This window comes from Labrus mixtus, chromosome 18, assembly GCF_963584025.1.
Source record: "Labrus mixtus chromosome 18, fLabMix1.1, whole genome shotgun sequence".
Lineage (NCBI taxonomy): Eukaryota > Metazoa > Chordata > Actinopteri > Labriformes > Labridae > Labrus > Labrus mixtus.
The window spans coordinates 11,711,399-11,724,133 of NC_083629.1; the positions used below are offsets into that span (position 1 = coordinate 11,711,399).

Below are 12,735 nucleotides of genomic sequence, written 5' to 3' on the forward strand. Positions count from 1 at the left end.
CTGATCCAGCCACAGTTAAACATCTGACCCATTTAATGCCCTTTAACTTGGCCCTTTACCGTTTAATTTATCCCTTAATAAATTGCTTTAAAAGTGCCGTCAGTCCTGCAGCACTGGCCAGGACCAGCGAGTGCAAACTACAACTTCAGCTCCCCCCTCTAATCCAGCCATGGAAATACAAGGCCATAAAAATAGAAGCCTGCTACTAAGAGGCAACAACCGCAGCCACTGGAAATGGGCCGGATAATCCACTTACAATTACAGAGGATCTGGTTCAGCAGCAATATCTATATGTCATAGTTTTCCCAGCTACACTAAGAACCCATTAGAACAGGCCAATGAAGCTTTAAACTTCTTCAGCAGTGGGATAACAGATTCCACTCTTGCAACTTTATATATTGAATCTTTGAGTATTGCCCTGTGACACCTGTGATGTGCAAGGAAATTGATCAATATTGCAAAGAGGATGCAATACTGGTTGGGCATATTTTAAACAGCAAATATGTTTGTGACATATCATCTTGACTGTATCGAAAATAATGCTGAATTGCTATACATTTTTCTGCAGTAACTTCCGATTGGGAAGAATTTAGAAGATGTCTGAGGCTGAATGACATAGTCATGTCCTTGGTACTTAATTACAATTGAATGATAATAACCTGAGTGATAGTTAACACATTGATTTAGAAAACAAATCTAGGTACAAATCCCTTGATTTTTTTTTTATTGCACAAATGCAAACTGAGCAAATAAAATCTACTAGTCAGCACCCTCTAGTGGATAGATACAGCTGTATACATGTATCTTTAAATAAGATTTTGTATATATATATATATATATTTATTAATTAATATGTTTCAGTCTAGCTATAGTCCTTAAAGTAGTTCACTTTAATAATAAATAAATGGTGACTCTGGGTACACTAGTCATGAGCTTTCTGAAGTCTTGGTTGAAATTAGGTCAGGGTGAAGAAATACAGATGTGAGAAACCACTGTGATTTGTATGTGTGATTAATAATTAGTGCATCATAAAATAAAATACACGTTTATTTCAACTTGGGTCTTATTTTTTTCGTTTTGACCATGATCTTGTCAAGTGGTTGAACAAGTCAACAGTTTCACCAGAATATCTAAATGTTGTCCCTCAATGCAAAGGAAAAATGTGTGCACAAAATTAAAGAAAGTCCAATGTGAACCAGCAAAACAGCCTTGGACAGTTACTGGTCAGGTCTGGAGTCTGTATGAATCTTCAGACTGCAGATCTGTGATTATAAAATTATTGAGACTGACTGAAACGATGAACAAAACGGTGGAAATAAGACCCAGGTTGTAATTTAGAGCACATACTTATTGTCCTGTATTTGTATCCTGTTCCAGTACAGAGGCTTCATGGGACACGCCGGCTCAATGGCAGTTTTCCGCGGGGCCGCCTCAACCTTCTGGCCGAAACCAAAGAACCCCATAGGGGGAGGCGGTGGCGCTCCAAAGCCTGGTGGAGGAGGAGGAGGAGGAGGAGGGGGACCTGCACCAGGTAGGCCAGGAGGGGGAGGTGGAGGAGGTGGGGGTGGCGGACCACCTCCAGGCAGTGGAGGTGGTGGTGGTGGGGGTGGTGCTCCCATGCTGCCTGGCAGAGGGGGAGGGGGAGGTGGTGGTGGAGGTCCTGAGAGGCCCGGCAGGGGAGGAGCAGGAGGTGGTGGTGGAGGTCCAGAGAAGCCAGGTGGGGGAGGAGGAGGCGGAGGAGGTGGTGGTGGTGCGGCAGGCCCTGGGGCAGTTTCAGATTTTTTATTTAGTCCGACAGAATCCAGGTTGAGTTTTTTCGGGATGTTCTGGCCGGGGCTTTGACCGAGCCCACCAGGGTCACCCTCAGGACTCTTGATGAAGGTCTCCCTGTCCGTCTGGATCCCCACGGTGCGGCAGGTCTTTGGAATGGGCTCGTTTACAGCGGACACAGCAGCATCAGAGACTCCACCTCGGTCCTGGCTCGCCATTAATGACCTTTCTTGCTGCATCTTGGCGATAATTCCCTCCAGTTGGGTCATTGAGATGGCATTCTCACCACGCAGCTCAAAGATCTTGAGCTCAAAGTCGGACTGAAAGAAAAAGGTGGTAGATAATGTATTTCCTCGAATGAAGATGGATTAATGTGTGTAATTAATTATTATCTTGTTTCCATCATACCCTTAAATTTTTCCAGAATCTGAGGTTCATTTCAGACAAGTACAGTAACAATATTCAAGGCTCAGTTTTCCTTTGACATTTCAAACGATCCAAACAAAGTGAAGTATTGATTTGAGACATAAAGAACAATGTTTTGTAATCAGTCTTACACATGTTCCTGGTTAGCTTGTGTCAGTGCACAAATAGAATAAGGCACGTTCCCACCCTTTCTTGTGGGCCGACTGCGGTACATGTTTCTCCGTGTCAGCATCAGTCCGTTAAAGGGCAACGTCAAATTAAAGGCTTAAAGCAGACTGGCTGAGAAACCAATTCTGAGGTCAGACTTCAAGGAAACAGTCCATAAAGCAATTTATCTGTGGTGCAAATCATAAAACATGACCGGAGCAATGCTCCATTGGTTATCATGGGTAAAAAAAGAGAAGTTAAATCCAAGTCTCTGCTTGTGATGAATGAAACGCTGACAGCTTTAATAGATTTTTGGGTAAGTCATCATGTAGGAGATAACAGACACATCCATCACAAAACTGTGTGCCTGTGGCAAGAACTATACATTTGGGAGTAATAAAACTGTGCAAAATCCATAGTTCAAGTTGGAATGTAAAACTACTTCTTCAGCTTTGTAAAGTTTTAACAGGCGCCTGAATCTAAAATAGGAGTTTTTCTATGTTTTTGTTTGTTTTTATTATAAATAATCATGTTTATAGAAAAGCCATTTTGTACTGTAGTGATTGATGTCAGATAAAAGTATTCAAGTAATTTCCATTTCTGTTTACTTCCTGAGTGCGCAGAGCTAGGTGTGCCTCATCTGAGTAGTGTAGTCCGTCTGTTTATTAAGCAGATGATTTACTTCTAGTTTGGTCTGGTTTAAGCTTTCTTTCCATTATAGAAATGTCTTTATTAAAAAGCACTGTTTCAGAATAGACATGAATAAGTGGAAGGTAAAGGAGGAAATATGAAAATGATTTTATTAATAACTTGATTGGCAGGTAAACAAACGCTGCACATTCAATAGACAGTGTTTTGAGAATACCAGGTAACTTTGAAACCTTGCATTTCCCTCCCAGTGCTTTAAGTAAATGTTGATAAAGGGTTACTGTTTCTCATTGTGGTCTTGCTGCATTTGAACATTTCATGCTGACTTAGTGCCATCTTGTGTTCAGGAGAGTAAACTGCCATGACACAAAAAGATATTCCTCAATTACCTGACCTAATTTATTTGTGTGTTTAATGATAACCTCTGTTTACAGCTTTTGAGGACTTACGTGCATCCTCTCCAGATCCTCCTTGCACTCCCTCTTTAGCTGCAAGAGGGCAGCCTGGTGTTCTGAAAGACGATAGAACAAGGAAACACATTGTGATTTATTAAACAAACACTGGAGTGAACACACAATAATCAGCTCATTGCTGTGTCCTATTATTGATCGATGAAGAGAGAGAGTTATGTTTTCTTGAGATATAGGCTATAAAGGTTAGCACATTAAATCACTACTAAACTAGTTTGAAAGAGAAGAGAAACCCCAACAAGATGTCTGGCTGTTTGTGGTAAACTCTTGGGTGGGTCGCGTTCACTCTGAAGGGAACATATTTACAACTCAGCCAACCAGTTTGACATCATACTGGCTGCTGAAATGACAGCCAAAACATTTCCTCAAATCAAAACACAAATCAAATTGCCGTTTAGTTTTCACTGATACTATGAAGGCAGAGAAGTTAAAACACGGCCACCATGTGATTTATGTGAGAACATGTACAATGCAGACTGTTAACACAAGCTACACGACTACATTTCCAGTAGTGATTATTTTTTACTATAGGATGTTAATCTCTCCTATCCAGAATAACATCTTTTCCATTTGGAGCTGCACAATGTTTTTTACCTGCTGTCAAACCTTCATTTTAACTTATCTGAGGATTTGACTGTGGAGCTCATTTTAACATTTACTTCTAACTACAATTAAGACTAAAATCAAGACCCTGAAGATGATCCAGTTTCGACTGATGCACTACCATCAATAATTAAAGTTTCCTAGTTTATATCAGTCACTATTTAAATCATCATTACTATGTATGTCATTGACAACATTACATTATTGCTAGATTTGACTAATATTAATAGCTTTCTATGTCTCCCTTAGTTCTTACTTCCTCAGCTCACACAGTCACAGCACATGGCTGTTCAACACAGCCTCTGCTTGAAGTTTTTCCTTGACACTGTTGCCTAAAGTGGCCAAGTGCTCATGGTGGATTAATGTTGGGTCTTTTCAAATAATAAAACAAAAAGTACTACCTACTTGCTCTTTTTGTAAAATGTCCTCAGATAATGTTTGTTATTATTTGGCACTACATAAATAAACATTGATTAATTCATTCATTGCAATAAAAGGTATTCTACATAAGCAATAATATATCTCAGTCAAAGCTTAGATTTATGCACATCTCAAAAATCAATCACAGTAATTGAAACTAATAAAGTGAGCACTGAGAGGTCTGTATTTTTTCGGGCTAATCTTGGGCCATAGTAGTGTGAATACATGACTGCATGTAAACATGTGTTGGTTTATCCATGTGGCTCACAGTCTGGACCTTTGCTCTGGTTCTTTGATTCTAAGCACTACTTTCTCAGACAAGAGCACAAATCGCTGAGATAATCCGCACATGGTCGCTTTAATCTATTCTCTAACAGCTGTTTCACTTCTCTGTCCCTTCCCTGCACTGAGAACATAAAAGGAAAGCTTTTTACTTTCTAATGTAACACTCAAGTGACCGCTTGTGTGTGCTTTTGACCTCTCTTTGTCTCATTACACTTTTCGAATACAAGGTGGGCGAACATGGCATGCTGCCCACAGTGTTTTGATTTCATAAAGTGTTTTTTTTCCTGAGCTAACACCCACACATGCTAACCTGTGGCGAAACAACACAGTGACTGGATCAAATGGATTTAAAGGATGTCTTACACATTACTGCTGATACTTAACTAGCTCTGCAGGATCTGTCTAGAAGTCTCTAGATTATTTCTGGGTTTTGGTTTTCAAAAAATGAGATCTATTCGATGATATCAATCCAATGAGACGACAACAGTAGCTTTTATCCTCAAACAGATCAGAGTGAGGTGCGTCCGTTTAGGTTTGACTCGTGTTTTCTCTTTCAGCATACTTAATCTTAGATCTTAACACAGACAACAGTGACCTAAGCAACATGCTTGAGATTTCTTACCTGCCTCCGTGTATTTGAGTCCCACCTTCTCTTCCTCATCTTTGGCCTTGGGTGGGGGCCAAACGGCCTGCAGACGTCCAGGAGTCCGGTCCTCACTGTCTGTAGGCGACACAACCTCCGTCTGTGGGGGAGAAAACACATGCAAAAAAATGTTTATTTCAGAACACAGTATCATAATAATAAAGTCAAAAGGCAGACTTAAAGTGTGGTGTGAACATGTAAAGTTTCATACATTAGCTTCTGTAGGAGGTCTGACTTCCTTGGTAGGAGATTTGGAGGTTCTTTCAAAAATAGACCTCAGACTTTCCTTATCACTCTTGATTTTCTTTTTCACTGCCTCAAGATCCACCTCCTCTGCTTTCTCCTTTTTGACAGCTTTGGGACCAAACATGTTCCTGAAGGTTTCATATGCCAGGTCTGAGGTTTTCTTTACATCTGGTGGGGAAGTGGGAGTTTGTGGGCTCTGACATTTCTCTCCCTCAACATCTTCTACCTTCTCGGGCACCTTTTTGCTGGGTTCAGGATCAGCATCCTGCCTGTTATTTGACTTTTTAGTGTCAGTGTGGTTGTTTCCTGAGCGCAGGTGACTGAGCTGCGCCATCACTGTGCTTTTAGTGTTCAAAACAGGTTTTGGGTCAGTGGTTTTTTTGGCCAGGGTGGCACTTTTTTGCTCCGGGAAGAGCTTGGTTTTATTTACAGTGTTCTTCAGGCTAAGAAGGGCTAGATCGGCATCCTTCTCGCTCTGCTTGATCTCGGACATCGTCTCCCTTTCTTCTCCTACTGCTCCTTTCTTCAGCACCCGCAACCCACTGAAGAGAGCTGGCATCTGGAAGGCAGGGGATGAAGAAAGAACCGCTTCCCTGGAGGGGGATGAGGTGGAGGAGGAGAAGGAGGAGGAGGAAGGGGACACAGATGAAGATGGAGATGGCTTGTGCGTTTCTGGAGTCTTTGGATCCGTTTTGCGTGGAGAGGAAGGACTGGCACTTTTCTTGATGTCACCTGGAGAATCATCAGATGCGGAAGAGAGTTTCTCTGTGGGTTTTTTAATTTCAGCCGAGTCAGACTGCTCCTTTGGGGTGAGGGGAGATTTGACTGAAAGTTCAGGAGTCTTAGGGCTTGAGGGAACAGAGGAGGACACTTGGCTGGAGTTAGATTCCTTAGTTTCCTTCTTAGCCTCACACATTTTCTCTTGCTCCCTCTCCTTTTGTTCAATATCTACATCTCCCTTCTCTTTTGAAGATGAGGCTGGGGCTGCATTATTTGTGGGAACGATGGAAAGAACAGGCAGTGAACAATCTATGCTAGCATGCTCCTCACTCTTATCTGTACCTTTATTGTCTCCAGTATTCTCTCCAGCTGCAGATGTTTCTACACCAACAGGGGTGGTGCTCTCATTCTTCTCCTCAGTTTCTTGTTTAGCGTTGTCTTTGGTACTCTTCTTCTCTTCAGTATCCTGGCTGGAGTTTTTTGTGGTGCTCTCCTTTGTCTCTTCACTTTTCAGTTTGGAACCTGAAGACACTTCCCTGGAGTAACTTTTATTGAAGAACGTGTTTGCATATAAAATATCCTCAACGCGTGATCTTTCCTTAAGTTTGTGTGTTCTAAACACGGGGATATGGTACTCTTCGCTCTCTTCATCTTTTTCTCCACCACCATGGTCTGATGTATCATTGTCCTCTGACAGACTAGTCCTGCGGTGTGCCCCCTCCTCATCCTCTGTGTCACTGTACGTTTCCACCCTTGTGACCTGGACCAGATCTAGGTCAGCCGAGGCTCCAGCTACTGGTTTAACTCCGACACAAGACTCCTTACTGGTTTCTGCTGAATCTGCGCACTCCCCTGCCTCACAGGAAGCACCCGCTTTATCCTGAGGCTCACTTTTAGTAGTTTGATCGTCTTCTGGAAGACGGTCCTTCTCATCTGGCAGGTCCTTAAATGCCACCAGGACAGCTGGGTCTGTGTCTTCAGATTTTGTGATACCGAAGAAACTGCCAAAGACATCCAAAAGACTAGTGGGCTGCTTCACCGGGGCCTCTGAGTTACTGTTTGTGCAGTCCATTTTGCTGTTACAAATGTGACACCAACTAAGAGGAAGATGAGGAAAACTAAAACAGGTAGCAGCTCTAGAAAACTGTCCAGTGAAAAAAATCACGCAACGATTCGCCCCCCACCTCCAGGCTGCTTGTATTCCACCTCTACTGCCGGCAGAGAACAAAAGGCCTTTTGTAAGGAAAAATCTCCCAAGCTCCTCTTACCTTCTCCAGGAGGGCACCAAATATAACAACACTATCCTGTATTCCTGTTTAGTCTCACACTCAAAGTTTGGATTTGGAGGACTTTCATAGTATCACACAGAGACACAGACTGTACAGTATGTTGTCAGTAGTGCAGTTAAGTCTCTTGCTTTCTAAGAGAGCAATATTCCCATGACGCTGCGAGTGAGCTGCTCAGTGGCTGGAAGCATGTCCCGCTGTAATCTCCCTGGGAGAGCAGAGTTCACCTGCCTCACAGAAGAATTTCCAACAGTTCCCACAAGTTGAGCATTTATAGCGATGAAGTTTCAAGTTATCCTGTGCTGGTTTCACAGAGTGGAGTCCATAGGTAAGCAGATCTTCTAGATTATGTCTGTCTTCCTTCACTTGTATCTCAGGTTGAAGAAAATTCCTTTGGCTCATGTAGTGTCGGGAAAAAAAACCCTCAGGTTGGAAAATAAATGTGTCTCACTGGTCTACCCGGTCTGGGGACGCCTCCCTTCAGGTCCCTCCCTTCCTGGGAGGAGGCCTGCAGAGCAAGGCACCGCAGGTGTCTGATTACCTTTGCTCACTTCTGGAAAATAGCCGCTGAGGTAACAGTGCAAACACACAGAGTCAGTCTATGGTCAGGTGGAGAGCTGCAGTGGCCCATTAGCCCAGCTAAAGAAGTACAGGGCTTAAGACATGGTGATTAGTCCGCCTGTACATAGTCACTCTGGCTAACATGCTAACAATAGATTAGCAGCTCATGATTACTCAGACAAAACAGGGCTTCAGTTACACAACAATTTTAGCTTTTGAAACTCTTACCTCATGTAGTATCTTTATGTGGTAGGTGCTGGCATTTTTTATGAAAAAATTGAGGTGAGGTTTTGAGGACACTTTTCTTTTAGAGTTTAAGTTTTTCTTATGTTTCCAAGCTAAACTTACCAAGCTAACACCATGGACTGTATATCAGTCAAAAGGCTAACACAAACAATGTGGAAAGAGTTAGCATGAGAAAGATATTAGAGAAACAAAAGGGATAGCTTCTTTGTTGTTAGAAGTTACAACTACCATTTTTTATGAAAAGTTTAAAAACAGCTCCCAGCTAACAAACTAAACAAGCTAACACAAGAAATGTAATCCATGTAAATAAAGAACTAATCTGTCAAAAATATAAAAAAAAACAAGATGAACAGGAAAAGTGAATTACTTCTCTGGTGTTACAACTTTTCTTTTAAAAAGAGTATCCTTAATTTAACCTGCTCTTACCTTTGATTTTGTTAAAAGTAATAGTTGTAAAAAACACAGCAGTCTTCAGAGTGTGGTTGCCCTTAGCAACCTCAGGGCACACATTCCTGACTGGAGCACCAAAAGGACACGCTTCTACTTAAATTAAAGTGTGCTTTTATAAGGTTTTTAAGTCCCGTTTCATGTCTTATCTAAGGTATAGTATATGTTGGAAATGTTGTTTTGTCTGTGATAAATACATAACAAATATTTCATAAGGAAATCGTCCTAATAGAAAATCACATGATGCTACATGAAGTACAATTGGGATACAATTGAAGACCAAAAAAAAAAAAAACTATTAAAAAAAAGAAGGTATTTCCCAGGATAGGTGATTATTTTAGCCCTGTTCCACAAATAGGAATGGGGCTTGTGTGGATGAGGAATTAAGTTATGTAATAGGAGTGGCTTTTCATGTAGGGACAGTCCCCCTCAGGGTTTATACTACAAAGAGGGAACCACTGATGGAGAAAGAGTGACGTGAGCGTAAATCTGACAAATATGAGATTACAATTCTGTAGTGTTTATACAATCTACAACATAAAAACAAGTGATTATATTTCTATTCTAGTCATCATCCAAAAGCTACCTTGGTATATTGAGCTGTTACAGCAAACTTAGAGAACACTATGATCATTATAGCTGTGTCTTTTTCTAATAAGAAAATGGATAATGATTAATATGGAGCCATGCTACACCCAAGTATGTGAGACGGCTGTCATGTTTACAACAAACAAGAGTGTCTTATTCTGTCTAGCATGGCCTTGGTACTGGTATGTTAGCTTATAATACTTAGAGTCAGGGCAGCTACTGTGTCTTCGAGAACAATGCATTGCTTGCATTGATAAACAACCCGCCTTAAACCACACCTAAGTAATTTGCTTCATCTGGCACAGGAATGAACGCCTCTGTCAGACAGCGTGATGGAATCCTGACTGATTTAGAAACAGTTTTTTAAACAGCTTTCTGTTGGATGATTTAAAAATACACAATGTCAGTTCTTTAACTGTTGTGCTTTTTTTTAGCATTAAATAAAAAACGTATAGACAACTGGAAACAAACATTGCATTGTTTGCTGCTGGCTTGTTACTATGAGGAAGGAAAACATACAATGGGATTATATTGGTCACATGCGCTGCAGGAAAACAACATTATCACAATAACAAAGCAAATCGCTAATCACTCATAATAACCTACAAATTTGAAACAAGGTTAAAAAAATGTTCTCACTATGCAACAAAAGAAAAGAGAGGGAGAGATTTCATTGTGTTTGCTCGGAATGAAAGAGGGTTGAGTGGAATGATCTCAGTCAGTTTTGGCTTAACACCCCACCCTGCAGATAATAATCCATGACCTGTTAATCTGTTTTCTAAGAATGCATGATCAGGTGGTTTAACGGTCAAGTGAAGAAAAATGTGAGAGGGAGAAAAAAAAAGGAGAGATAGACTGCTCTTAGTGTGACAACATGCATTAGAGCTCATTTGAAACTTCAAGTGTTTGTGCTTTTCATAGTTAAGGCTCCTCACCGTGCCCTCCAGCTTTGGTATGTAGGGTGTGTCCCCAATGATGTCATCCTCAGGTGGTGTGATGCGCAGGAAATCCAGGTGATCTGGGCGAGGAATGTGTGAGATGGGCTCCTGAGAATCGTCGCCATCCAGCATCCAAATGTCATCCGGACGCAGGAGGGAATCTTCTACAGAAACATAAACACACACACACACACACACACAACCACAGGGTAATTATTCAAAGCTCTATGTTGAGCAAAGGAATCATTGATGGAAAAAATAACAGTATAAAAAGGTGTGACAAGGAGAAATCAGTTAGATACAATGAGGTTAATTGTTTTTTCTGTTTTATCTGCACAATTAAATAAAGAATGATGAGGTAGAAAGCAGACATCAGAATCTTTTAACATCAAACAGACAGAAAGGGAGAGACCCTTGTTTGCTGCAGGCCTCAGGACGCAGCTATTTTTAACTGCACTTAACCATCCCAGCTCCCATCATCAACACCAGCAGAGAGCCACACTGATCCAGTGAAGAAAGCAACTGCAGAGAACTGGCCTAAAAAGCAAATACCACTAGCTATTATTGATTTGCATTCAAGAAATGTGCACTATGGTGTGTTGCTCAACAATAACACTACACTACACTGAGGGAGGTTTGCAGACTGGTGTGTATTTAGCCATCAATCAAAATACAGTACTTTACCTTTTATATATCTCTTCCCAAGGCACTCACACAAAGCATGCTCAGTGAGCTGTAAGAATGAAAACTGCTTAGAATATATCACTAATACACAAGTATTACAAAGAAACCCTCCCCCTCTGTGCTGGTCTTGAAGCACTAAGCAAGGGAGGTTTTATCCTGTGCTTTTCAGAGCGTCAGGCCTTTAATATTTACTGCTCAGTGACACACTGCAGACACAGCCTTCCTCATGTGCACGGTGGTGAACAAATCACATGGTATTAACTTCACGAATAAGGAAAGAGGTTCTGCTGCCAACAAAAGAGAAAGGGGAATTTGAAATTCCTGTCACATGCACAAAAACATGATATATCATGCTGTATCAAGAGATCCAGCCATGAAGAAAGGGAGAGAAAAACCTACAAAAGAGATAAAAGGGAGAGATGTGAAAGACTAGGGGGGGGGGGGGGGAGAAAAGGAAGTAGCGAAAGAGGAGACAACATAGTGGGACTGGGGGGGTTGAATCTTGAAGCTTGTGACCTCATTTTCCTCCAGCTGTAAGTCAAGACCTTGACTTGTTTTAGGTGTATTATCAGCTGGTAACACAAGAAAACAAATCATGTTCAATAATCTGCTAAAGTATCCCATAACCTTCCTGTTGTCAATATATTATCAGAGAGCGAGCAGTTTAACCGTAATGCTTCCGAAAAGCCACTTCTGAGGACTTGGAAGTCCCCTTGTACAGCCTCAGCCAAATGCTTTAAATTCAGTTATGAAAACACACACACACACACACACACACAAATTAACTGGGAGAGCATCAGTCACATTCAGACATTAGGAGACAGCAGTATTGCCTGCAGTCCCTCCAGTTATCTCTGGCTTGGACAGCAGAAAAAAATAAAAGAGATTAGATTAATAACTTTTCATTATCATAATGTTTCACTGCATGGCTCTGCAGCGAGAACTGCTGACTGGTAGCTGGGCAACTTCCAATTGCAAAGTAAAGCCAAGTTCAGGAAGAGAGAAAGAAATCATGCTTGTGCACTTTTGCCAACGCTAACAGGACTGACAGTTAACTATTGACTTTATTATGCCCAATTTGACCCACACTGCCCCCATTTGGAAAGGCAAGAAAATGCACCTCTGTCTACACACACCAGTGAATCTCTCTGTTCTGCTGTATACTCTTAATAAGACAAAGTTAAGTTACAGAAACACTGCAATGTTACGACAGTAAACACATATGGAGGAGCAAGTTTTGAATGCATTATGAAAATGGCACTAGACACACACAGTGAGCTTAACGTCTCTAGCCCTGGGGAGAACTTTGTGTTTAATACATTTAATCTTCTTCCCTGCTACTCTAAAAGCCCCGACTAAATCACAGTGACCTTCCATAATGGAGGGGACACCAGCTGCTGATGGGATTGTATTTAATGCAATGCTAATTTAATAACGGCAACCTAAGACAACAGCAGTCCATCATACAAAAATATTATTCTCCAGTGTTTTCATAGTATGGACTGTTGTGTTATGGAGGCTGCAGACATCCACAGTGCATACAGGTGTTTCCTTAGAGAGCAAACCAGCAGGTGTTGAGTGACATGCAGTAATCTGACAGTGAAAAA

General features: G+C 41.4%; 1 protein-coding gene across 2 annotated transcripts in view; it reads right to left on the reverse strand.

Moving 5' to 3' along the window:
• Positions 1–12,735, reverse strand: part of LOC132992804 (formin-1-like) — a 53,209-nt gene that overhangs the window by 33,423 nt on the left and 7,051 nt on the right. Inside the window, exons 3-6 of one of the 2 annotated variants that reach the window (XM_061062306.1) lie at positions 10,442–10,608; positions 5,392–5,512; positions 3,441–3,502; positions 1,348–2,090 (exon numbers count right to left, since the gene is read on the reverse strand). In XM_061062306.1, coding sequence (XP_060918289.1) covers positions 1,348–2,090; positions 3,441–3,502; positions 5,392–5,512; positions 10,442–10,608 — 1,093 coding nt within the window. Of the gene's footprint in view, positions 1–1,347; positions 2,091–3,440; positions 3,503–5,391; positions 5,513–5,623; positions 8,225–10,441; positions 10,609–12,735 lie in introns of those variants that run through there. The other variant, XM_061062305.1, reaches the window with a different exon arrangement.